Here is a 25,377-nt window from a genome sequence, read left to right on the forward strand (position 1 = left end):
AAATAGGGAGGGTGTTTCCCTGATTTATTTTTTTAGTTATAGAAAGGAGGAATTGCTCCCAATCAAATAAAATTTTAAAAAATCTGCGAAGAAGAAAACATAACAATGGATGACCACAAGTAACATTCTGGTAATCTTCTTCAGTCGCTTAGACGCCTGCTGTTTCTTGAGGAGGAGAACGGCTTAGCGAGGTAAGTTGGCTTCTTTCGAGGAACACTGCATTCTTTCAGACTAAATAAGTGTTGGTGAGGGGGCTTCAGTGGGGCGGTTTCTGTCTATTGCCCGTGACTTGCTGTAAATAAGTAACCTGCTATCTAATATACACAGTGCATTCATGTATATGCTTATCTTATGGCTTTCTGCTTTACCATGGTAAAATGTACTAAAGCTGTGTACGGTTCACAATCTAGAATAAAAATGTCACATTTATTATTATAACGTGTTTATAAGTCACTTCTTGTATTACTCCGGATCAATGTTCACATATTAATGAATTCTAGTATTAACGCTTTAATACATGTAAAAGGTGAACAGAGGATAAGTTTAAGTAATATTTGTAGTTATGATAAGAGGCAATTTATATCTGAGAACAGTGGGAGCAAATACAATGATTTCCCAGACTGGTACAAGGACCAGACACAATCCACGATTGTTCTCAGTTTAGATCTAAGCTGCAAGCGAGGCTTCCTGATCACCACAAATACGCAGCTTGGGTTACTGTAAAGTGTATATATTAACCGATAATCCACCAAATACAGATGTATGTAGAGCCGATACACCCAAATCACAAGCTACAAAGCATCCCCAATAACATCAAACACAGCATTTATTCATAGCCTTTAGTATATGTATAGATATCTAAATCAAACCAATATTTGGTGTGACCGCCCTTGCCTCCAGAACAGCATCAATTCTTATAGATACACTTGCAGAAAGTTTTTAAAGGATTTCGGCAGGAAGGTTGTTACAAACATCTTGGACACCTAACCACAGATCTTCTTTGGATGTAGGCTTCTGTCTCTTCATGTAAGCCTAGGCACTCAGTGTTGAGATCAGGGCTCAATGGGGGTCATATCATCACTTCCATGACTCTTTGTTCTTCCTTATGTCAAAAATAGTTCCTAATGACATTGGCAGTATGTTTGGGGCCCTTGTCTTTCTGAAGAATAAATTTAACAATATATGTGTGTATATATATATATATATATCTATATTTTGTATAAAAGGATATGTTCACTTTTCAATAGCGTGATATTATTGGGCTAATTTCTAGGTTTGTAATTTGGATTATAGTAAAGCAGGTGCTTTGTTGGAAGATATATATATATATATCTATATATCCGTACAGACCAAAAGTTTGGACACACCTCATTTAAAGATTTTTCTGTATTTTCATAACTATGAAAATTGTACATTCACACTGAAGGCATCAAAACTATGAATTAACACATGTGGAATTATATACTTAACAAAAAAGTGTGAAACAACTGAAAATATGTCTTATATTCTAGGTTCTTCAAAGTAGCCACCTTTTACTTTGATGACTGCTTTGCACACTCTTGGCATTCTCTTGATGAGCTTCAAGAGGTAGTCACTGGAAATGGTTTTCACTTCACAGGTGTGCCCTGTCAGGTTTAATAAGTGGGATTTCTTGCTTTATAAATGGGGTTGGGACCATCAGGTGTGTTGTGCAGAAGTCTGGTGGATACACAGCTGATAGTCCTACTGAATAGACTGTTAGCTGCTTTTTTCTTGGCATAATAAAAATTCTAATTAAAGAAAAACGAGTGGCCATCATTACTTTAAGAAATGAAGGTCAGTCAGTCTGAAAAATTGGGAAAACTTTGAAAGTGTCCCCAAGTGCAGTTACAAAAACCATCAAGCGCTACAAAGAAACTGGCTCACATGAGGACCGCCCCAGTAAAGGAAGACCAAGAGTCACCTCTACTTCTGAGGATAAGTTTATCCGAGTCACCAGCCTCAGAAATCGCAGGTCAACAGCAGCTTAGATTAGAGACCAGGTCAATGCCACACAGAGATCTAGCAGCAGACACATCTCTTCATCCACTGTTAAGAGGAGACTTTGTGCAGCAGGCCTTCATGGTAAAATAGCTGCTAGGAAACCACTGCTAAGGACAGGCAACAAGCAGAAGAGACTTGTTTGGGCTAAAGAACACAAGAAATGGACATTAAACCAGTGGAAATCTGTGCTTTGGTCTGATGAGTCCAAATTTGAGATCTTTGGTTCTAACCACCGTGTCTTTGTGCGAAGCAGAAAAGGTGAACGGATGGACTCTACATGCCTGGTTCCCACCGTGAAGCATGGAGGAGGAGGTGTGACGATGTGGGGGTGCTTTGCTGGTGACACTGTTGGGGATTTATTCAAAATTGAAGGCATACTGAACCTGCATGGCTTCCACAGCATCTTGCAGCGCCATGCTATTCCATCCGGTTTGCGTTTAGTTGGACCATCATTTATTTTTCAACAGGACAATGACCCCAAACACACCTCCAGGCTGTGTAAGGGCTATTTGACCAAGAAGAAGAGTGATGGGGTGCTACGCCAGATGACCTGGCCTCCACAGTCACCAGACCTGAACCCAATCGAGATGGTTTGGGGTGAGCTGGACCGCAGAGTGAAGGCAAAAGGGCCAACAAGTGCTAAGCATCTCTGGGAACTCCTTCAAGATTGTTGGAAGACCATTTCCGGTGACTACCTCTTGAAGCTCATCAAGAGAATGCCAAGAATGTGCAAAGCAGTCATCAAAGCAAAAGGTGGCTACTTTGAAGAACCTAGAATATAAGACATATTTTCAGTAGTTTCACACTTTTTTGTTAAGTATATAATTCCACATGTGTTAATTCATAGTTTTGATGCCTTCAGTGTGAATGTACAATTTTCATAGTCATGAAAATACATAAAAATCTTTAAATGAGAAGGTGTGTCCAAACTTTTGGTGTGTGTGTGTGTGTGTGCGTGCGTGCGTGCGTGCATGTGTATATATATATATATATATATATATATATATATATATATATATATATATATATATATATATATATATATATATATATATATATATGTCCATATTGTATAAAACCTTCCAGGTTGATAGGCAGGCATTAAATGGTTCAACAACAATCATGTCAATCTAACATGTTATGACAATGGACAGAGAAGGGTTGGATATTTGGGCACCAGGACACACTCTGATTCGGGGAATAGGTAGCTGGTTCTAACTCTCAATGGAAAATGACAGCTCAAATTTGTACATTTTTTCCAATGAAAAGAGATTACTAAATAGTTTGTGATGTAATGTTAGTCATATTTTACACTAATAAGCCTTCTGTATTCTTGGCTACTACTCTGGTCTGTGTTTCCCAGTACGATCACTCTGCTCAAGGCTATATTGTTTAGCCAATGTTTCTCAGAGGAATGTGTGTAAATACAAAAGTAGAAATTCTCTCCACTGGCCCAAATACCCCTACAAATGCCAAGTCTACCAACTTTCTTATACTGTAAGTCATACTGGGAATAGCTAAGTAGTTCAGTGCTGAAATTGGTTTGGTCCCTGATTTGCACATCTTAAAATCCATATGAGGTATAGTAACCTATCTTTTCTCCACGTTTATGGGTCCCCTTGAGGCTTGCATCCAACTCCCTCCCGCAAAAATGGGATTTGAACGGGGCCATAGACTATAATGATGCTTGCAGAGTGAACGGGTATCATTTGTGGGCATATCTGCCGACTAGAGGCGGACACCAAGACACAGTCTGCTGAGTCTGAGTGTCCACCTCCAGTAGGCATATATGCCCAAAAATGATGCACATGAGAGTGCATGTTAGCTCTGCTGGCACCATTATAGTCTACGGCACTGTTGGCATCCGAAACCCCCCCCAAAACGGGATTTGGATGCAAGCCCCGACAGGAACCATGAACGTGGAGAAAAGTTCAGTGTGAAAGCATTCTTACCCTAAGGCCGGCGTCACACCAGCGTATGGCATCGGATGCAAGATGCTAATGACCCTCGGGTCCTGCTCTGCTGTGAGCAGGAGCCGAGTGTCATGCTACTGTGCTGCGATTCTCTTGCATGAGAGGATTGCAGCACAGCAGCGGAGGAGACTGAAAAAGTAATTTCTCAATCTCCTTCGTGACCTGACTCGCCGTATATAGGACTGCGCTGGGCTGACATGTGAGTGTAGTCCGATGTTTCACTCGCACCCATGGACTTGTATGGGTGCGAGTGAATCAAGTCTCACTGCAAATCGTAGCATGCTGCGATTGTTCTCATGTCAAATCAGCATGAGAAAATAATCACTGATCTGCACTGCCCCATAGTATAACACTGGGCCGAGTGCTACAGTTGTGCTCAAAAGTTTACATACCCCAGCAGAATGTTTCCTTTCTTGGCCTTGTTTCAGAGGATATCAATGATGGCAAAACAACTTTTTCTCCACTCATGGTTATTGGTTGGGTGAAGCCATTAATTGTCAAACTACTGTGTTTTCTCTTTTTAAATCTTAATGACAACCAAAAACATCCAAATGACCCTGATCAAAAGTTCACATACCCTGGTGATTTTGGCCTGATAACATGCACAGAATTTGACACAAATGGCTTTGAATGGCTACTAAAGGTAACATCCTCACCTGTGACCTGTTGGCTTGTAGTCAGTGTTTGTGCATAAAAGCTTAATGAGTTTCTGGGATCCAGACAGACTCTTGCAGCTTTCATCCTGCCACTGACGTTTCTATATTGTGAGTCATAGGGAAAGCAAAAGAATTGTCAACGGATCTACAGGAAAAGGTAGTTGAACTGTATAACACAGGAAAGGGATACCAAAAAATATCCAAGGAATTGATAATGCCAGTCAGCAGCGTTCAAACTATGATTAACAAATGGAAAATCATGGGCTCTGTAAAAACCAAACCACGGTCAGGTAGACCAACAAAAATTTCGGCCACAACTGCCAGGAAAAGTGTTCGGGATGCAAAGAAAAACCCACAAATAACATCAGCTGAAATTCAGGACTCTCTGAAAACTAGCAGTGTGGCTGTTTCAAGATGCACAATAAGGAGGCATTTTTACCACAGGTTGACAGGTTGCAGTGGTGACATCACCGGTATTGTGCACCTGACTGCTGCTTGCGCTTTCCAATCCTTGGTATTACCGCTAAACCCAGTGATTGCCTGCAGTGCGCTGTCGCCACTGAACTCTAACAAGGACTGGGAGCAGTGGTGAAGAGGCAGCGTTGGCCCCGTGGTGGGTGGGAACAGTTTATTTTGTTATCTTTACATTGGTCAAACCAGGGAACTAAAGAACTAAAAAATTTAGAATCCTAAAAGACCCATCTAATAACACTGTAAGATATATGAATAAAAATTGGCACGATTGTGACAAATTAATAAAAAATGTTGTGTGTTACTATAATATATAGGTAGCACTACTCTAGTCTGGGGAGACACATTTTTCATCCTTACTCTACTGCACTTTTAGGGCAAAACAATTTTTTGTCCCAGGTCGTTTTTTCTATATTACAGTATGCTCTCTGTTTGGTGGTTTATGTGGCTTTTTTTTTCATTTTGCAGGATTTGTGCACTGTATTTTATATGTTTTTAAATACAAGTTAAGTGAATGAAGAGACCTGTTTTTCTTCCCTGATTGGTTGTATGCAGACTGTTATGCATCACATAGCCACTAGGTGTCAGCAGAGCAGTTATTATGGAAGACATCCAGCAAAAGGGTAAGATGTCTAAATTACTTGATTTTGATACAGGAATAATATATATCTTTGTACCGTATTAGCCAGTAGATAGAAAAATATTAAGATTTCAGAGTCCTGAATGCTTGATACCTTTTAATGGCCAACTGAAAAGATGATAACAAAGAGACCTGAGTAGTCTTGAAAACTTTAAATTTGTTACCATCTTTTCAGTTAGCCATTAAAAGGTATCAACCACTGAGGACTCTCAAATCGTAATATTTTTGATTTTGACAGTGTTCTTATAGAAATGTTATACCTTGGAAAGAATTCTCTTTATTGTGGTATCTTTGCATTTTCACATCTGAAAGTAAAGTTCCCAACTGATCAGGCCTCGTTCATGTAACCGTGTATTGATGAGTATTTAGAGCCAAAACCAGCAATGGGCCCAAATCGCTCCTTATGCTGTGCTCTTTATGTATGAGCCACTCCAGGATTTGACTCTAAAATGATAATGAAAAAAGACAGAAGTAAACAATTGGGAAAGTCATTAGTGTCAGATCAGTGTTATCGTATTATTTATTAATATTGGCATTAATAGCTTTAAATATTTACACCACTGGCTAGTCACATACAAATAGTGTATAATTGATATAAATATCTGGTGAGATTTGTGATACATTTTCTGTCTATATTTGTAGAGACAATAGGTATAATCCCTGTGCCACCTTTCTGGACACCTTTTCCTGTATGCAGAAAATCCACACCTACAATCTACCACTTATTCGTCCATGAAGTTACATGACAAACTCTGTGTAATTAAATCATGTCAGTTTTATGATAATGTACTGGGATTAGGTGGATGCTTTGAGGGGGAATGAAAAAACAACAAGGAGCGCCATTTAATTCTATTACTGTAATTTAAATGAATATTTATTCATAGAAAATCCATTTTAGGTTACCGTATTTTTCGGACTATAAGACGCATCGGACCATAAGACACATCCCAAATTTTGGGGTGGAAAATGGGAAAAAATTTTTTTTGTAAGATGGGGTCAGTCTGAATAGGTATCTTACCTGTGGGGGGGGGTGTGGAGCTGGGGTCACAGGAGGCAGGGTCCTTCAGGAAACCGGCCCGGCGGAAGTGGAGGAATGCTGCGGACCCTGGATACATGAAGCCGGTGCTCCAGCAGTTGTGAGTTGCGGTGGTGGTGGAGCAGGATCGCAGGTCCCTCTGTTCCCTGCCTCGGAAACCCGGCAGCGGCAGCAGAAGAGGTGAAATGCTGCGAGGCCGGTGTCTGACTGGGGCCTGTGGCCTGGCTGAGGCTTGTGGACCTGCGAGGGCGTGTGAACCTGCTGGGGCCTGGACCTGTGAGCGGTGTCTGGTGGTGAAGCAGAGGAGACGGGGCCTGTGCTGGGCTGTGAGCGGCGTCCGGCGGTGTGGCAGAGCAGTGTGTGTGGCTTCCGGTGGCCACGGCCATCTTCCTGAGGCCGTGATCTACAGGAAAATAGCCGCTGGAGCTCCCGGTCGGCGTATGCGCCGGCTCGGGCGGCGATTTTTCCTGTAGATCACGGCCTCCGGAAGATGGCCTTGGCCCCCGGAAGCCGCACACGCTGCTCTGCCGCACTGTCGGACACCGCCCACAGCCCGGCACAGGCCCCGGCTTCACTGCCGGACGCCGCTCACAGCCCGGCACAGGCCCCGGCTCCTCTGCTTCACTGCCGGACTCCGCTCACAGCCCGGCACAGGCCCCGGCTCCTCTGCTTCACTGCCGGACGCCTCTCACAGCCCGGCACAGACCCCGGCTCCTCTGCGTCACCGCCGTACGCCAGCCACTCCAGCACAGGTACAGGCCCTGGCTCAAGCCGCATCTCACCTCTGCCGCCGCCGGAGAGGACCCTGCGATCCCCTCTCCACCACCACCGGTAAAGTAATGTTCGGACCATAAGACGCACCCCCTATTTTCCTTCCAAATTTGGGGGAAAAAAGTGCATTTATGGTCCGAAAAATACGGTATGTATGGATTATATGAAAAGAGGGGAAGGAGCTCAATATTTTTTTGACCTAGAGGCCCCTCATGTTAAATTTTTTTTATATATTTTTGTTATTCTGTACATTATTATGTTTGACATCATCTTGCCCCAGCTGCTAATAACATTTACAACAGACACATGGACCATAGTAAGCTAATTATTTTGAGATGTTTATTGACTTCTAAGAAGAGTGTTGTAGACCTGCTCTGTGACCAGTTCAGAGGTTGTTCTGCAGAGAGGTTGAGCAGGTGAATGTGACCATTTACCACTTGTGACTGATGGATCGTGTGTTACCTATGTGTACGAGTATTGTGCAAACATTTTATGTAGATGGAGAAAAAAATGCTGTAAAATAAAATTCTTTCAAAAACAGACATGTTAATAATTTATTCAATTATCAAAATGCAAAGAGAATGAACAAAAGAGAAATCTAAGTAAAATAAATATTTGTGTGACCACCTTTTGCCTTGAAAATAGCATGAATGCTTCTAGATAGCTTTGAAGGAAATCGGCAGGGAGGTTGTTCTGAACATATTGAAGAAAAAACACAGATTTTCTGTGGATGTAGGCTCGCGCAAGTTCTTGTGTCTCTTCTTGGAATCCCAGATGGACTCGATGATGTTGAGGTCAGGGTTCTGTAAGTGGCATATTGCTACTTCCATGACTCTTTATTCTTCTGAAGCTGCATGTTTCGTGTCATTGTCTTACAGCAGAATAAATTTAGAGCCAATCAGACTCATCCCTGATGGTATTGCATGATGAATAAGTATCTGTCTGTATTTCTCAGTATTAAGGACCCCAAGAAATGGGCAATGTTTAGGAATTTATAAGCAGTGGTCAGCCAGGTAAACTTGGTGCAGAAAATAAAAGGCACATCATGCTCAGTTTTTCTCTAAATTGGAAGATGTCTAGCAGTGCCATCAGCTCAGAACTGGTAGCAACCACTGGGACCCAGCTACACCCATCTACTGTATGAAGAAGTTTAGCTAGAAGTGGTCTTTATGGAAAAATTGTGGCCATTTGCCATAGAAACAAGGCCAATTAACTCAAGTATTTATGAAAACATAGGAAACGGGGTGCAGAAAAATGGCAGTAGATGCTCTGGACTGATGAATCAAAATTTGAAATATTTAACTGTAAAAAAGGCCGTTTTTGCTACAGAGTAATGAGTGTTTGCAGCCAACAATGGAGCATGGTGGGGGTTCCTTGCAAGTTTGGGGCTGTATTTTAGCAAAAGAAGTTGAGAATTTAGTCAAACTCAATAGTATCCACATTGCTGAAAGAATACAGGCATATACTTCTCTATTGTGCAACACCATCATCTGACTCCAAATTTATCCTGCAGCAGGACTATTACCCCAAACATACAGTCAATGTCACAGACCGCATTGGCATTTCTGCCTGTCGGCTAGCCGCCACGTAGTCCCCGGTCTGCACATGCACAGGGTGTGCTGGAAGAGGCACGCCCTGATGACAAGCGTAAAGGTGACTCAGAAATTTGTTAACTTCTGGGGGGTCTGGAGGAGGCACCCAATTGGAGGGAGGTGCTGTACCAGGCTGGTCCCACATTTAAATGTGGTTGAGAAAGCCACAAGAGTGGTTGACTCCGGCACTCCCTCCAGTTTTGGCATGGAGCTGCAGGATCAGCTGGAGCGGCAGCACCAGCGGAAGAAGCAGCAGCATTGGCATAACAGTATCAGCGACAATCATGCTGGTGATGGGTAGAACACCAGAAGCGACAGTAAGACCAGCCAGCAGAGCCATAGCACTAATAGAGAGGATCGAGATGGATCCACAGCCTCTATAGGAGATCACTCGGGTGATGTGATTCCACCTCCAGATCCGGTACCCTTGCTAGCCGCTGATTGGTGAGTGATCTTCGAGAAAGTTCACCCTTGTAATAGGTCATTCTCTTGTTTGCTTATTCATTAGGAGAAGCCTAGGAAATGCGTGGCAAAGCTTAAGCATAAAGAGTGTGCGCTTTGTGGAGAAACGTTATCCAGCGAATGGCAGAAGAAATTCTGCCACCCCTGTATTGAAAAACTGTATTCAAAAAGCCCCCTAACTTCGCTATGCAGTAGAGATCAGTTATTAAGGCAGAGGTGAAAAGTTCCCTAAGATTATTGGTCTACCATGAAGGTGACAAACAAAGAAGGAGGAAAAGATCGACAATTTTATCTAATTACGAAGAATCAGAGAATTCAGAGGGGGAATGTGTGTCCTCAGATTCCTCTTCCCCTTCATTTTCAGACGATGGTGCAGGGGGTCGTCCATGCTTCCCGGTGGAGGACACTTATCGGTTGGTCAAGGCAGTAACGCCCACCATGGGCATAGCAGATTCGAAAGGCCAAAAATTGATGCAAGACATCATGTTTGGCGGTCTGAAGCAGAAAAAAATTCAAACCTTTCCTGTAAATGAGAAGATACAGGCCCTTATTGGAAAAGACCTGAGAGGAAAGGTTCACTGTCCTGGTCATCGAGGAGGAAGTATCCCTTCGAGGAAGATGCGACGGTCCTATGGGATAAAGCACCAAAAATAGAAGTGGCGGTGGCCAAGTCGTCTAAAAGATTTACCGTGTCCTTTGAAGCATATGGGGATACTTAAAGGGGTTTTCCCACAAACGAAAGTTTATTTTAAAAATTGTCTGTGTCTGACCGTGTACAGAACATACCACAGCTCCTGGGCAGGGGAGGACGCAAAAGACAATAGAGACATTACAGTACTGGGATCACAGAGGATTCATTTTGTGAGTTAAAATATTGTTTAAAAACAGGCAGTGAAGTATTTTACCTCACAAAATGAATCCTCTGCAATCCTTTGCTGTAATGTTCTAATGCTCTTTCTTCAGCTACAATCAAATATCTCCTTTAATGGTTAAGCATAGAAAATCTGGCAAAGGGAGTCCCTTGTGAAAACTTAGTCCCAAGCATCATATGTGCCGGCAAAAAAAATCTTTACACTTGCGCAGCAAAAAAAAACTATACATATAAAATCCACATCATAATTTCACTTTTTAAAAGTGTACACAATGGGGGAGATAATAAAAAACTGTCTAATATTAAAGCTGGCTTTGTTGCAAATATCAACCAATCAACGCTCAGTTTTCACTTCTCTGGTAAAGCGAAAGCTGCACTCTAATTGGTTGTTATGTGCAGCTCAGCCAGTTTTGCTATTAGGCAGTCTTTTATTATCTCCCACAATGGGTCGAAAGAAGCTTAAAATGGAAGAGAAATCCCGTGCCTTGACTCTGCTCGAGAAGGGGGATTCGGTGATTGCTGTATCTAGAGATCTGGTAGTGTCAAGAGAAGCAATTTATCAACTGAAGCGGTCGGCGGCATCATTGCCTCCTGGGATGGTACCGCAGAGGAAGTCAGGCTCTGGCGCACCTAAGAAGACTTCACCAAGGACTGATAAGCTGCTGATGTGTGAAGTGATGTCACATCCTTCTAAAACTGCCGTTGAACTAAAAAACAAGTACCCTATGCTCCTCCAGAACATCGCAACTAGGACAATTCGTCACCGCCTGCAGAAGGACCTGGGTCTACCAAGTTGCCGTGCCGCAAAGAAGCCCCTGCTCACAGCAGCAATGAAGAAGAAAAGGCTTGCCTTTTGTAAGAAATATCAAGATTGGACATCTGAAGAGTGGAAGAAAGTGATGTTTAGTGATGAGAGCACTTTCAGGCTGGTCAGGGGAGGCTCAAAGGTTGTGCGTCGTCCGAGTACCGTGTCACGGTATGACCCAAGATATACAGTTAAGACTGTTTAACACCCTGACAGTGTGATGGTGTGGGGTGCATTCAGTGGAAGCATGGGCAGGGCAGGTTTGTACTTCCTTCCCAAGAATGTAACTATGAAAGCAAGCAATTATATTACTGTTTTGGAAGAACACATGCTTACTTTTTGGGTCATACATCAGTGTGATTACTTTATGCATGATGGAGCCCCTGTCCACAAAGCCAAGGCCGTGAGAAAGTTTCTCAGTGACCATAACATTAACATTTTAGAGTGGCCAGGTAATTCCCCTGACCTTAACCCCATAGAAAATGCCTGGAATTTAATGAAAAACAAGGTTCAAGAGACACGACCCAGCAACATCAACAATCTAAAGGAGGTGCTGAAGACACTGTGGGTAAACATGGACTCCACATACTTAGCCAGCCTTGCTGAATCCATGCCTAAACGACTGCAGATGGTGATAAAATGTAAGGGTAACATGACAAAATACTAATTGTAATAAAATATCCACAATAAAACACTTGAATCCACTTGAATATTAAGATTTTGTGGTTTCATTGAACTTGTAAAGATTTTTTTTGCCGGCACTGTACCTACAGATGCAAGTGTCAGAGGGTGGGCAGTGCATTCCGAAGACCGTCTGGTCCAAGGTGGTTGGACAAGAGAAGAAAGGTTCCGATCCTCTAACCTGAAAGAGCTACTGGCAGTGAAGTATGTGCTAGAAACGTTGCTCTCATCTATACAAGACCGGCATGTTTGTATCCTATTGGACTGCAGAGTAACTGTAGCATATATCAACCATCAGGGAGGAACTTGATCCAGTTTTCTAATAGCGGTAACCAAGCAGATTTTTCACATACGGAAGCCCATCTCTCTTTGTTAACAGCACTACACATAAAAGGGAAATAGAACAGCAAAGCAGACTTTCTAAGCCGCAATCGGTTGAGGCAAGGATAATGGGGCCTCAATCCATCAGTTTTCAAGCAGTTGATGGAATTATGGGGTCATCCGGATATAAAATTGTTTGTGAGCAAATAGAACAGAAAAGTAAAGAAGTTTTGCGCGCTGGAGCCCAGAGAACATCTTTATATGGTATATGCCTTTCGATTAAGATGGGACTTCAGTCTAGCCTATACTTTTGGTGATAATGATTCCGGCAGTGCTGAGAAAAGATTGGAGCAGATCGGGCAAGAGTAATCTTAATGGCACCATTCTGGCCCCAAAAGACCATGGTTCTCATGGATGAGGTTAATGTCTCTATGGGTGCTACGAGAGATTCCAGATCTACTCATTCAGTGTCCAGTTTGCCAGTCCCAGGCAACTGGTCTTTACTTGACAGTGTGGAACTTGATAGGTCACTTTTAATGCAGCAAGGTTTTTCACCGAATCTGGTCCCCGCCATACTTCAAAGTAGGAAACCAGTTATCTATGGTAGATCCTGGAAGAAATTTCTAAATGGCTCAGAGGTAAAATTAGAAGGTTTGACTGGGACTCAGACTGACTTAAGTTTCTCCAGAAGGGGCTAGATAGGGGTTTGTCTACTAGCACCCTTAAAGTACAAGCCTCTGCCTTAGGGGCATTATATAATTATGAACTATCAAAAGACAGAAGGATCATAAGAGCATGCAACAGATCAAGACCAATCTCCAGTCCAAAAGTTCCATCTTGAGATTTGAACCTGGTGCTGGAGGCACTAACCAGCTCCCCCTTCCAACCTATAGATTCATCATAGGTCAAAAACCTTACATTGAAGACAGTCTTTCTAGTGGCCCTAACATCCGCTCTTAGGGTTAGTGAGATTCAGGCCTTGTTGGTTACTGCTCCCTTTAAGTAAATCCTGGATGATGGGGTTATTTTAAAACTAGACCCAGCTTACCTTTCTAAAGTTGCCACTATGTTCCATAGAAGTCAGGAGATCATCCTCCCTTTCTTCTCCACTAACCCCAGGAATCCTAGGGAAGAAAAATTTCACACCTTGTATGTCAGGAGATGCCTGATAAAGTATATTTCAGCCACAAGATCTAGGAGGTCTTTATTCGTTTCCTTGCAGGGCCCTAGGAAAGGGATGACAGCCTTGAGGAATATTTTAGCTAGCTGGATTAGAGAAGCCATCAATTTAGCCTATTCCTGAAGTGATGGAACAGCTCCATGGCATCTGAGGGCTCACTCTACACAGGCCATTGTAGCCTCCTTGGCATTGTTTCAATTTCAATATTGAGGAGTCAATATGTAATATAGTGATGAAAAATGCCATTGTAATACTTTGTGTAATGAGATTACTATTGTCACGGACGTGGTTTGTGGAACCACTGCGCCACGGACCGCGGAGAGCCTGGCTAAGCGAGCACCAGACTGTTCACTAGAACCTCTGATTGTGAGGTAAGACTTGGCTCCCGTTGAACGCCAGGTGCCACTCCAGGACAGACCAACGGACGCGCAGCAGCTGGACCCTGTAGGACAAACTGGATGGTGCAGCAGGCTGGGCTTGCACCAGAGTGTAGCAGGCTGGGCTTGCACCAGAGTGTAGCAGGCTGGGCTTGCACCAGAGTGTAGCAGGCTGGGCTTGCACCAGAGTGTAGCAGGCTGGGCTTGCACCAGAGGGCAGCAGGCTGGGCTTGCACCAGAGGGCAGCAGGCTGGGCTTGCACCAGAGGGCAGCAGGCTGGGCTTGCACCAGAGGGCAGCAGGCTGGGCTTGCACCAGAGGGCAGCAGGCTGGGCTTGCACCAGAGGGCAGCAGGCTGGGCTTGCACCAGAGGGCAGCAGGCTGGGCTTGCACCAGAGGGCAGCAGGCTGGGCTTGCACCAGAGGGCAGCAGGGACTGGTACGCAACCTTAACAACTTAGACTGCAGAAAAGGAGGGTTGCTCAGGCACCTCCCCTGTGGGGAGGAAGCAATATATATGTAATGTCCCACAGCCATTGGCTGGGGACGTAATAGCAAGTGCACGCGCTGGCCCTTTAAAAGGGCGGGAGCGCGAGTGTGCCCTAAGGACATAGCTGGAAGCAGGCAGAGTACAGGTGAGTGAAGTGACACGCCGGAGACCCTGCCTGTCAGAGCAGGGATCTGGTGTGGTGCTAACAACTATTGAAAAAGAAACTCCAAAAAATAAAGGAAAAAAAGGCTTGAGAAAGGCTAAGCATGCTTTAATGAGCCAAAATGTTGCAATGTATTAATGAGTCAATTACAAAAAAAACCTCACTTTTTTTTTTTCGCTGCACGTTTTGGAGTGCTCCCTAGTTTTGTGTTTTTACAGTTTTATGTTATTTTTAACATAAAACATTAATTGTAGGTCATTCCCACACATTAGTTAAATACTGTAATTAGACTAATTACAGTTGACCATAAAGTGGCTCTATTTTAGGGTTGTATTACAGCTACGATTAGAGCTTATTCTCTGAGCATGATTTGGTACTAACCCTCAGATATAATGATCAGTTGTCTATATCCTACTAGTAGAATTAGCGCTGTTTCACATGACTGTGCAGTTCGGTCCTATGTCTGATCGCAATGCACGGACTGACTGCGCATCTCCTGATGTGAGTGTGACAGCTTCATAGAAATATACGAAGCTGTCACGCTTGAGTCAGGAGAGCCGCTCTGTTAGTTCGTGCATTGCGATCCGACATAGGACCGAATTGCATGGACATGTGAAACAGCCCTTAAACTCAATTTATTTTTAATTCCTGTGAATCCATTTTTTCAAACAGTCTTTACACTAATGGAAGCCATGTCTATCCATACATTTACGTTTAGCAGCCACTGTATAGGAAATGTACTATTACATGGCAACCATACAGTGTATAAATGCATCAAATCTGCCAGAAGGGGACCTGCTCTTACAAAGTGCCTCTCCATTCTGATAGGAATCACAGTAGTTGCACTTGAGAGACAACCCTTTAACTCTAAACCACAGAATTGAGAGCATGGATTTTGTGTACGATGAATGCAAGAAGTACAATTTTTATCCTAATTTTATTATTTTAGTATTTTGAGTACAGTATAGAAAACTTCAAGTAAAACCTTAAATGCCATATATCGATGATATTTTGTAACTTAAATACAAGAAATGATAAAATTGGGTACTTGAACTTTTTGCTTTGCATATTTTACTTGTGCTGCTGTATGTATAGTAGGGAAGAATAATTGTAACTGCTTGATTGCCAATGCAATCAGACCAAATCTCATTAAGGAAACTGTCAGGATCCATCGTCGCCTCCCTAGTTTGCAGACCAGTGGAATGGACTCCATTTTGAAGTTGTTGAGTTTCAGGCTGCGTGCACACGATGCGTTTTTCATGCGTTTATGCTGCGGAATTTACGCAGCAGAAACGCATCAAAAACGCATGGTAATCTGCACCCCATGGTCCCCAATGGCATTCCGCAATGTCAGTGCACATGCTGCAGATTTTTCCGCAGCATTTCTGCAGCGCTCATAAATCCACAGCATGTTCATTATTTTTGCGGAAGCGCAGCGGAAGCGCCGCCATTGACTTGCATTGAGACGCATAGAATCCGTGTCTGTACATTTGTACAAGCGGATTATATGCAGTTCAATGTGCGTATGGTACCCAAGTCTGGAGGAGAGGAGACTCTCATCCAGACCTGGGTACCATTGTACCTGTGAAAAAAAGAATAAAATAATAAAGTTTATATTCACCTGTGCGGCGGCCCCTGCAGCGCTTCTCCTTCCAGGACCTGAGATGACGTCGCGGTCATGTGACCGCAGGCTGTCTCGCGAGATGCCGGCAAGCCAGGAAGGAACCAGGAAGGAGCGCGACAGCACACGCGGCGGCATCGGAGGTAAGTATAGCTTTTATTTTTTTATTTTTACGGTCACAGTAATTTTTACGGTCACTGTATAAATCCATGCCGTTTGCATGGATTTATATAGTGTGACCTAGTTGTCAAGCACTTTCCAAGTGATGCTATCGCCTGGAAAGTGCTTGTCAGTCCGCATGCGGAAACACATGCGTTAACGCATGGGGATACGCATGTGAATCCGCATGTATTCTGCAGGAAAAACGCATGTACAATCTGCATGTACAATCTGCATGCGTTTTTTTCTGCCAGGGAAATGCAGAAATGCTGCAGAAATTTTCTGCTTCATTTCTGCATCGTGGGCACATAGCCTCAATAAATATTTACATGTTATTGTTTCCATATTTGTAAATATTTATGTATATAGCAGCTGAGATAAAGCAACGGATACACCATATCTAAAATATATCTGGAATAAGGGAATAAAATCACATTTTGTGTAAATTTTGTCAATTACATGCAGATATTTTTAAGTTGTTTCTCTGTACATATTCTGTCTTTAATATGCTTATATTAAATCTTATGTATTTTTTGTAATACAATAAAGTTTCACTTAATTTTATTTATTGGTACTCTTCTTATTTTTCTATACTTTTTTTTTCAGTGTTTTTAGATCTTTTTAGTTAGATGTTTCTATGGTTACTGAAGTACAATCATAAGTATTTCACAAGTTTTTACATTTGTATAGACAAATACTTGAAGTTTATGTTAAGACTCAATATTTACAGGCAATACCTTGTTAATTCATCTAGACATGTTGGATATCAACTTCTGGGCCAAATCCTGACTGACTGCAACCCATTCTTGCCTGATCAGTGGTTGGAGTTTATCACAATTTCTGTGTTTTGTCTATCCGCTTTTTCGAGGATTGACCACAGGTTCTCAGTAGAATTGAGATCTGGGCATTTCTCTGTCCATGGACACAAAATTTCAATGCTTAGTTGACCTAGCCACTTAGTTATAACTATTTCCTTGTGTCATGATGGCCCATAATGCAGGGAAAAGCATTGTTTATCACCCAATTGCTCTTGGATCGTGGGGAGAAGTTGCTCTTGGAGGATGTTTAGATCCCATTCTTTATTCATGGCAGTACTCTTAGACAAAATTGTAAGTGGGCATTGGATGAAAATTAGCTCCACTCATGAATGGTCTCAGGATGCTTTACTGTTGGCATGGCACAGGACTCATGGTAGTGCTTAGCTTTTATTCTCCAGACAACCAATTTCTGCTTTTCCTGATGTTGCTACTGTACCAACCCTTTATTATCACTCCTATTTCTTCGTATTTCAACAACTGTCATCTGGCCTGTACCATTCCATCTTCTAGCTATGCTTGCTCCACCAATGGGCAACTTTTTTGTGGACCACAACTTTGGGACTGTCCTGCAACCAGTACATACCGGTACCTTCCTTGTGGCAGGCAAGAGGGACAGAAATACCTTCGATTCCAGACTCCAATCAATCAAAAAGCTCAATAGTATTTAGTGCACTCCATGTCAGTGGCAAAGCATGGGTTGCCCTGCGGGCGCTGGGCAGGTTCAGAACGATATTCACCTGCAGATTAACCCCATATCTGTACGTTAATAGCATTTTTTCGCGTGACTGATTCCCTTTAACTGCCATTCTCAAAATAAGTCTCATTATGTTACGTACATAAGATAACATTGTGGCACAGAATACCATCTGGAGACCTAGAAATCAGTTTTGTTAAACTTTTGTTAGGCAAATTTGATGCTGCAGAATTTTGCTTTCTTGAATATGTTCTCACTTTTTGTTTTTCACACATTTTTTCGCTCGTTTTTGCCGCACAAAAAAAATCAATGAATGAGATTTCTGAAATGCACACGCTGTCTATTTTTTCCTTGCAGATTTGAACTACCAAAACGTTTTTTCCAATCTGCGGCATGTCAATTCTTTCAGCGTTTTTGCAGTATTTTTCACGTATTCAAATGACTGGGAAAAAAAACACAGAAAAAAAGCTTGCAAAAATGTGCATATTTTACGTAGTGGTTTTCCTGCCAAGAGTTTTTGCAGCACATGGGCACTTTTTTTCCCATACATAATGTGTTCACACACAGATTTTTTTTTAATTATTTTTCACAATTGATATTGTTTAAACTGCTCGTCATATGTGAGGTGGCTTTCATGTCAGCACACAAGCATCACATACACCAGATTACCAGACATGGAGAGGAGAGAGAGCTGCAAAGTTTGTGTATAAATGCACTATGTGACTTTAGACACTAAAGAAATAATAATTATCCTAAAACTATAGAATTGGACCTTCCGCAGTCTCCACTAGTGATTGTTGAATGCAACTTACTGTAGTTCACCATTTCCTGACTACAATGCACTAGCCTGCGTACCTCTAAACTCCATTGTATAGCTTAAGATTGTATCTTGTGGTGTGTATATGACGCGCCCCCTGGGCCGTGGGGTACTCGGTAGCCGGGCCGGTCGTTGGGGCTGGGGATGTCACAGTGGCAGTGACCCGCTCCGTGACCCAGGGCAGTCAATGAAAAGGGGAATGATTTAATAAAGGGGATTTAAAGTACTTTTAATGTTCGTGACGCCGCCTGTGGTATGCGGCTAAAGGGAGCCGCCGCTGCGGAGCAGGTCCTCTGGAGCTGATGATGCAGCAGAGTTGGTTTAGCTCTCCACAGGTAGAGCTTAGCACCAGGGCAGTGTAGATGTTGTAGATGTTGAGGTAGCGGTTGTAGTGCAGGGGGTGATGGCGCAGCAGTAATAATTCACAGAGACAGTGGGGTGCAGTCTTCCGGATTTACTCACAGTTCTCACTTTGCTCCTGGTTACAACTGCAGATCATAACTTCCCACGTCGTGCTGCGTTCACCAGGCAGGGGTTCAGCAATCCCTCAGGTATTTCAAGAGTGCCTGACAGGACCCCGTCCTATATGCCCTTCTCAGCCGTCTTCCTGCGCTGGCTCTCACCCTTCTTGCTCTCTGCCTCGCAAACAGTGTCCCAAGCCGGTATCCTTGGATCTTTCTGGGCAACCTGGAGTTCCCTGGATCCTATGTGGTTACCTTTTTGGCGACTTGAGTGCGGATATGGCAACTGCACCCTGAAAGTACAGAAGCCTCCTGGTTCTAGTTGAACTTTGTAATTCTCACTAGTTAGGGGCCGGTCCCCTCTGCGGCTAGATCCCTCCACCGCCTGGTAGATTCGGGCGTACGGGTGGCCTCCAGCAGTGCCCGTACCCCTGGGATCCCGTCTTCACTCCTGGAGCCTTCCTTTCTGTTCCTCTCCTCTCCTCAGTCAGTCTCACCTCCTGGGCCTCTCACTAGACCCGCTCTTCTGAGCAGAGCTCCTGCTGAGCTCCTGCTCCCACTCACTGTCCTCCTCTGAGTGGAACCCTTCTAGATGGTTCCATCCCTTCTTATACACCTGCTGAAGTGCTCCCCTAAACTCCTTCCTCCACCCACACCCATTACATGGTTCCTTCTCTCTTGGTTCCCCCCACTCCAGCCAGGGACAGGGCTCAGCAGAGGAGCAGCGCATCTTGCCCCTCCTGCCGGTCTGGAGTAGTGTAATGTTGGATGCATGTGTTAGGGTCCCGGGCAGTACTCCATCCTTACCTGAGAGTGGGATACCACACCTCTGGGTGAGATGCAGTACCTCTGTGGCGACTGAACCCGCAGGGGCGCCACACGTACTAATGTCCAAAATACTTATTGGGCCAATAAATAATCTATTTTTATTTACCATTTTATAATATTGATATACTGTAGTTTTGCTTTAGCCTACCATTGTTGGATTGTTGCATACAGTAGCAATCACACACCCAAGTAGTGATAATCTGAATACAATAGGCTCAGGTTAAAGGGTCTCTGTCAGCACAGAATGACCGTTCAAACCCAGTACAAGCAATCGGTGCATCACAGCGGGGACAATCATTTATATACACCGTCCCACCTGCTTGGTTTCCATCTATCTCCTTTCTTCTCTGGCTCTATGAAGCACGAGCTGTCAATCAAAGATGAGGGAGGTGGAGATTGTAAAAAAAACAAGCAGGTGGGAAGATGTATATGAATGATGGTCCTGCTGTGATGCACTGAGCGCCCGTACTTGGTTTGAACAGTCATTCTGTGCTGACAGACTCCCTTTAAGGGTGAAGCAGTCAGCACGTTTTTACATATGGAAGTAATAGTATGGCTGTATAGGGGGGTATGACTTGTTAAGTGATATGGCTGTAGTGTTGACTGATCTTTAAAGGGATTGTATCGGAATGTTTTTACATAAGGAAGTAGTGGTGGGACTGTATAGACACTTGTCCCCCAATAACAATATTTTAGCACAGAAGCCATATGTAAATCAGACTGGAGCTGTATTGGGGGCATATTAATACAGGAAGAAACAGTCCTGTAATGACACGCCCCCAATGCACCTTAAGCTTGATTTGCATATGGCTTCTTTGTGAGATTTCCCATGACTGGTACATTCTATCTCTACAAAAAAGGTTTTTGATTTTTGGTTTTGGAGAGGGTGGGCAAAAGTCTTTCCAGCCATACCGCTGCTTCCATATGTAAAAACATTCTGAAAGAAGAATAGTCAAGGTTACACATAACAGATATTTAAAAATGTATTATCCTACAATATTTTTTCTCTGCATGGCACCTGCTCTGTGTATGGTGTTACGATGCTGTTTTATAGTAAGGTTCTGCCGTTATCACATTCTAGAAAAGAGAAAATAAAAGCTGCTGCATCATATTACTGATTAATGTGAACTGATCCTGACGTGATGAAGACTCCTAATGACAGCACCTCCAATGGTGAGCGAGTCGCCTGTGTATTGCGGAGGGGAGTGTGCGCTCACTTACCACCTCCTTTTGTGTCGAGCAAGGACCTGGAGCTAATTGAAATGCAGTGCTGGGGAGCTCTGCTGTAGCATCGCTGCTTCTCCAGCACAAGGAAGAAAATGCTTTCTGTGGACCTTCTCTCTAGCAAGTGAACATCGACATTCGCAGAGATGGCCATAGAAGAACTGATGCTGAGATTAAATGCGGTTTTTCTAAATACTGGTAGGAGGAGTTGTCTGATCTTAATGTTCTTGCTCCATTTGTAGCTGGCCCTCCTTCCATAGGTGCTTGGGGAGGCTGAATGTCATGCATGGCTACCCAGCTTTCTAGGGATAAATCCAGTATGTGCACATGGCTGTGTGCATTACCCTGCTGCATCAATGCTGCTCATATGGTGGAAGAGTTTAATTGCTGCAAGTTGGGAGTGTATTTCTGTGCATGCTCTCAATGTCATTGGGGACTTCAGGTGCAGTTGGCATTTTCTGTATGTTCTAGCCCATCATCTCATTGTCTGGGTGCTGGATTTTCACCGGATCAGTTTGTGCATTTTCCGGCAGTGGAAATCGCTGTGTTCTGTTTTACGCCTGTGTCATATATCACTCGTGTGAAAGCTCAAGATCACAGCATGGAATCTGCACTGAAACTTCAAGTGTTAATTAAAGGGATCATACATCACGAGGGCTTAATCGCATGGGAACAATACTTGGGTATTGGAATGACCACTCTAGCATAATGATTCCGTTACTATGGGAATAATATGCTGACACATTTATTCTTGTGATATAAAGGTTACACGAATTGCATCTTCATATGGAGAAATGCACGATCGCCTATTCCTTTTTTAGCGACTTATGGTATAAGAGCTGCTTTTTTTTTTCTTCTATCCTCTATAGAAGTGATTGTTTTTAAAAAATAATTTTGCATTAAATTACCATCTGAATATCCATAAAATAGTAACTATATTTTATGTATAGTAAACCTATTTTTATTTCTCTCACATAAACATGACACATGGAAAACAATTGTCAGACCAGACATGAATGGTGATTCATGCATCTGTCAAGAGGAGTGCGGTCTGAACATAAGACCCCATAATCAAGAAAGTTTTGGTTCTGTTTCTTTTTTTTCATACCAAACAATAAGGACTATAGGTAGGAGAAGTATTACAAAATATGTATTCTTATTTTTGGATTATGTCCGAAATGTGAAGGAAGAAAAAAAAAAGCATTTATAAAGTGCACCAATATTGTGCTGTGTAAATGAAACTTGTAATAGAGCTATTACCAAAAGTGTAGTTAGGAAACACAGGGGCCGATTCATAAAGAATGTAAATGTACATTCTAGCCAGTCTTAATGAAGCGATAAGGTGGGGAAACATGTGTCAAATTCATCAGGAAGCATCCGCATCTTCTCAGTGGCATGCGCCTTGCCAGAGATGCTACTCCAGTCAGGGACTAGTGTAATATATTTGATACAAGTTATGCCACTAAAGGGTAGACAGTGTACTATATACTACCCCTGGCAAAAATTATGGAATCACCGGGCTCGGAGGATGTTCATTAAGTTGTTTAATGTTGTTGAAAAAAAGCAGATCACAGACATGTCACAAAACTAAAGTAATTTCAAATGGCAACTTTAGGGCTTTAAGAAACACTAAAAGAAATCAAGATTAAAAATGTGGTACTCAGTAAGGGTAATTTTTTTCAGACCAAGAAGAGGGAAAAATTATGGAATTACTCAATTCTGAGGAAAAAAATTATGGAATCATGAAAAACAAACACACAAAAGAACACTCCAATACATCACTAGCATTTTGTTGCACCACCTCTGGCTTTAATAACAACTTGCAGTCTCTGAGGCATGGACTTAATGAGTGACAAACAGTACTCTTCATCAATCTGGCTCCAACTTTCTCTGATTGCTGTTGCCAGATCAGCTTTGCAGGTTGGAGCCTTGTCATGGACCATTTTCTTCAACTTCCACCAAAGATTTTCAATTGGATTGAGATCTGGACTATTTGCAGGCCATGACATTGACCTTATGTGTCTTCTTTCAAGGAATGTTTTCACAGTTTTTGCTCTATGGCAGGATGGCATCTTGAAAAATGATGTCATCATCCCCAAACATCTTTTCAATTGATGGGATAAGAAAACTGTCCAAAATCTCAATGTAAACTTGGGCATTTATTGAAGATGTAATGACAGCTATCTCCCCAGTGCCTTTACCTGACATGCACCCCATATCATCAATGACTGTGGAAATTTGCATGTTCTCTTCATGCAGTCATCTTTATAAATCTCATTGGAACGGCACCAAACAAAAGTTCCAGCATCATCACCTTACCCAATGCAGATTCGCGATTCATCACTGAATATGACTTTCATCTAGTCATCCACAGTCCATGATTGGTTTTCCTTAGCCCATTGTAACCTTGTTTTTTTCTGTTAAGGTGTTAATGATGGCTTTTGTTTAGCTTTTCTGTATGTAAATCCCATTTCCTTTAGGCGGTTTCTTACAGGTCGGTCACAGACATCAACTCCAGTTTCCTCCCATTCGTTCATTTGTTTTGTTGTGCATTTCCTGTTTTGGAGACATATTGCTTTAAGTTTCCGGTCTTGATGCTTTGATGTCTTCCTTGGTCTACCAGTATGTTTGCCTTTAACAACCTTCCCATGTTGTTTGTATTTGGTCCAGATTTTAGACACAGCTGAGTGTGAACAACCAACATCTTTTGCAACATTGAGTGATGATTTACCTTGTTTTAAAAGTTTGATAATCCTCTCCTTTGTTTCAATTGACATCTCTCGTGTTGGAGCCATGATTCATGTCAGTCCACTTGGTGCAACAGCTCTCCAAGGTGTGATCAGTCCTTTTTAGACGCAGACTAACGAGCAGATCTAATTTGATGCAGGTGTTAGTTTTGGAAATGAAAATTTACAGGGTGATTCCATAATTTTTTCCCTCTGCTTGGTCTGAAAAAAATTACCCTCACGGACTACCACATTTTTAATCTTGATTTCTTTTAGTGTTTCTTAAAGACCTAAAGTTGACATTTGAAATGACTTTAGTTTTGTACCATGTCTGTGATCTGCTTTTTTTCAACAACATTAAACAACTAAATGAACATCCTCCAAGCTCGGCAATTCCATAATTTTTGTCAGGGGTTGTATATTTCCAATTCACCCCCTGCGATTGTCAGTTGTTGTATATTATACTACCTTATTGTGTTGTTATTGTAAGGATTGACTTCTGTGATTCTGACTCGGCTTAGTCCCTGACTCCTGAATACGCTTTTGGAATTGACCCTTGAACTGCCACTAGATACATTATAAGTGAGAGATCTATATGGATCCCACTGCAAGGACCACTACTGATCAGCAGAACAGAGGACTTGTGTTGTAAGCCTTAATGGAACTGCCATCTTTGAGTCCTGACTGTAAGGGCTTTGGCAATGTCTTTGTTGATCACTGATTATGCGGTACATGGTTTGTCCATCACCATTTGCTGAATACCTTGTGTAGTGTTGTATATGATCCATTTGTTAATCCTTATATAAAAATAACTATTTATATAGGTATTCCATTTAAAGAAAATGTGGACCTCAACAATTAGAAATAGTACTCACTATTCCTTGGCCCAGTACCAGCTCAATGTCGCTGCTACGGTGTGTGTTTTGCCTCCAGAGGTGACGTCACGTCGATAACGCACATCACAGCTGCAGCCAATCATTGAGCTTAGTGGCTCTGCTGTCTTTGACGCCATGAGCCACTGAGCTAAGTGATTTATTGCATCGGTAATGTGTACTGTGGTCGTAATGGCTCTGCTGCAGATAAAATATAGACCCTGTAGCAACGGCGGGTAGCTTGTGCTGGACCAATGGAGGGCGAGTACTAAAACTATTTATTTTTTTTTTTTTACTTTTTCGGTGGGGGTCGACTTTTGTAACAGTGGAAAAACCCCTCTATTTGATGAGGGAGTCCCTATTCACTTAAAAGGGTCCTGACAATGATCCAATCAACCATTGTCAACCATTCCAGGCAGTTGCCTTTTCTGTGGACATGAAATGGCAACTCAGTATCGTTTACGCCACAATGGTACTATGAGAAGCACAGGTTTAGCGAAGCAATTTTCTTTCTTTTGGTAAATAGGCAAACTTAAAGAATCTCAACTGTTTGCTTGAATTGTCTACTGAACCTAAATTTAGTCTTGGTTTTAGCATCCTGACAAATAGTATCACATGAGTCTAAAATGTAATTTGTTAGAAATTTAT

The 25,377-nt window shown here is 42.5% G+C and overlaps 1 protein-coding gene across 6 annotated transcripts in view; it reads left to right on the top strand.

The window, feature by feature from the left end:
* The window catches only part of MCF2L (MCF.2 cell line derived transforming sequence like), a 291,794-nt gene that overhangs the window by 42,622 nt on the left and 223,795 nt on the right, over positions 1 to 25,377 (top strand). Inside the window, exon 1 of one of the 6 annotated variants that reach the window (XM_073664399.1) lies at positions 170 to 191. The exons of 4 other annotated variants lie outside the window; for them this stretch is intronic. Coding sequence is in view for 1 of the 2 variants with exons in the window: in XM_073664395.1 (XP_073520496.1) it covers positions 21,278 to 21,329 (52 nt within the window). In the remaining variant the exon portion in view is untranslated. Of the gene's footprint in view, positions 1 to 169; positions 192 to 21,141; positions 21,330 to 25,377 lie in introns of those variants that run through there. One more of the 6 variants, XM_073664395.1, reaches the window with a different exon arrangement.

This window comes from Phyllobates terribilis, unplaced genomic scaffold (genome assembly GCF_046119375.1).
Source record: "Phyllobates terribilis strain yellow unplaced genomic scaffold, ASM4611937v1 Scaffold_2__4_contigs__length_985480577, whole genome shotgun sequence".
NCBI lineage: Eukaryota > Metazoa > Chordata > Amphibia > Anura > Dendrobatidae > Phyllobates > Phyllobates terribilis.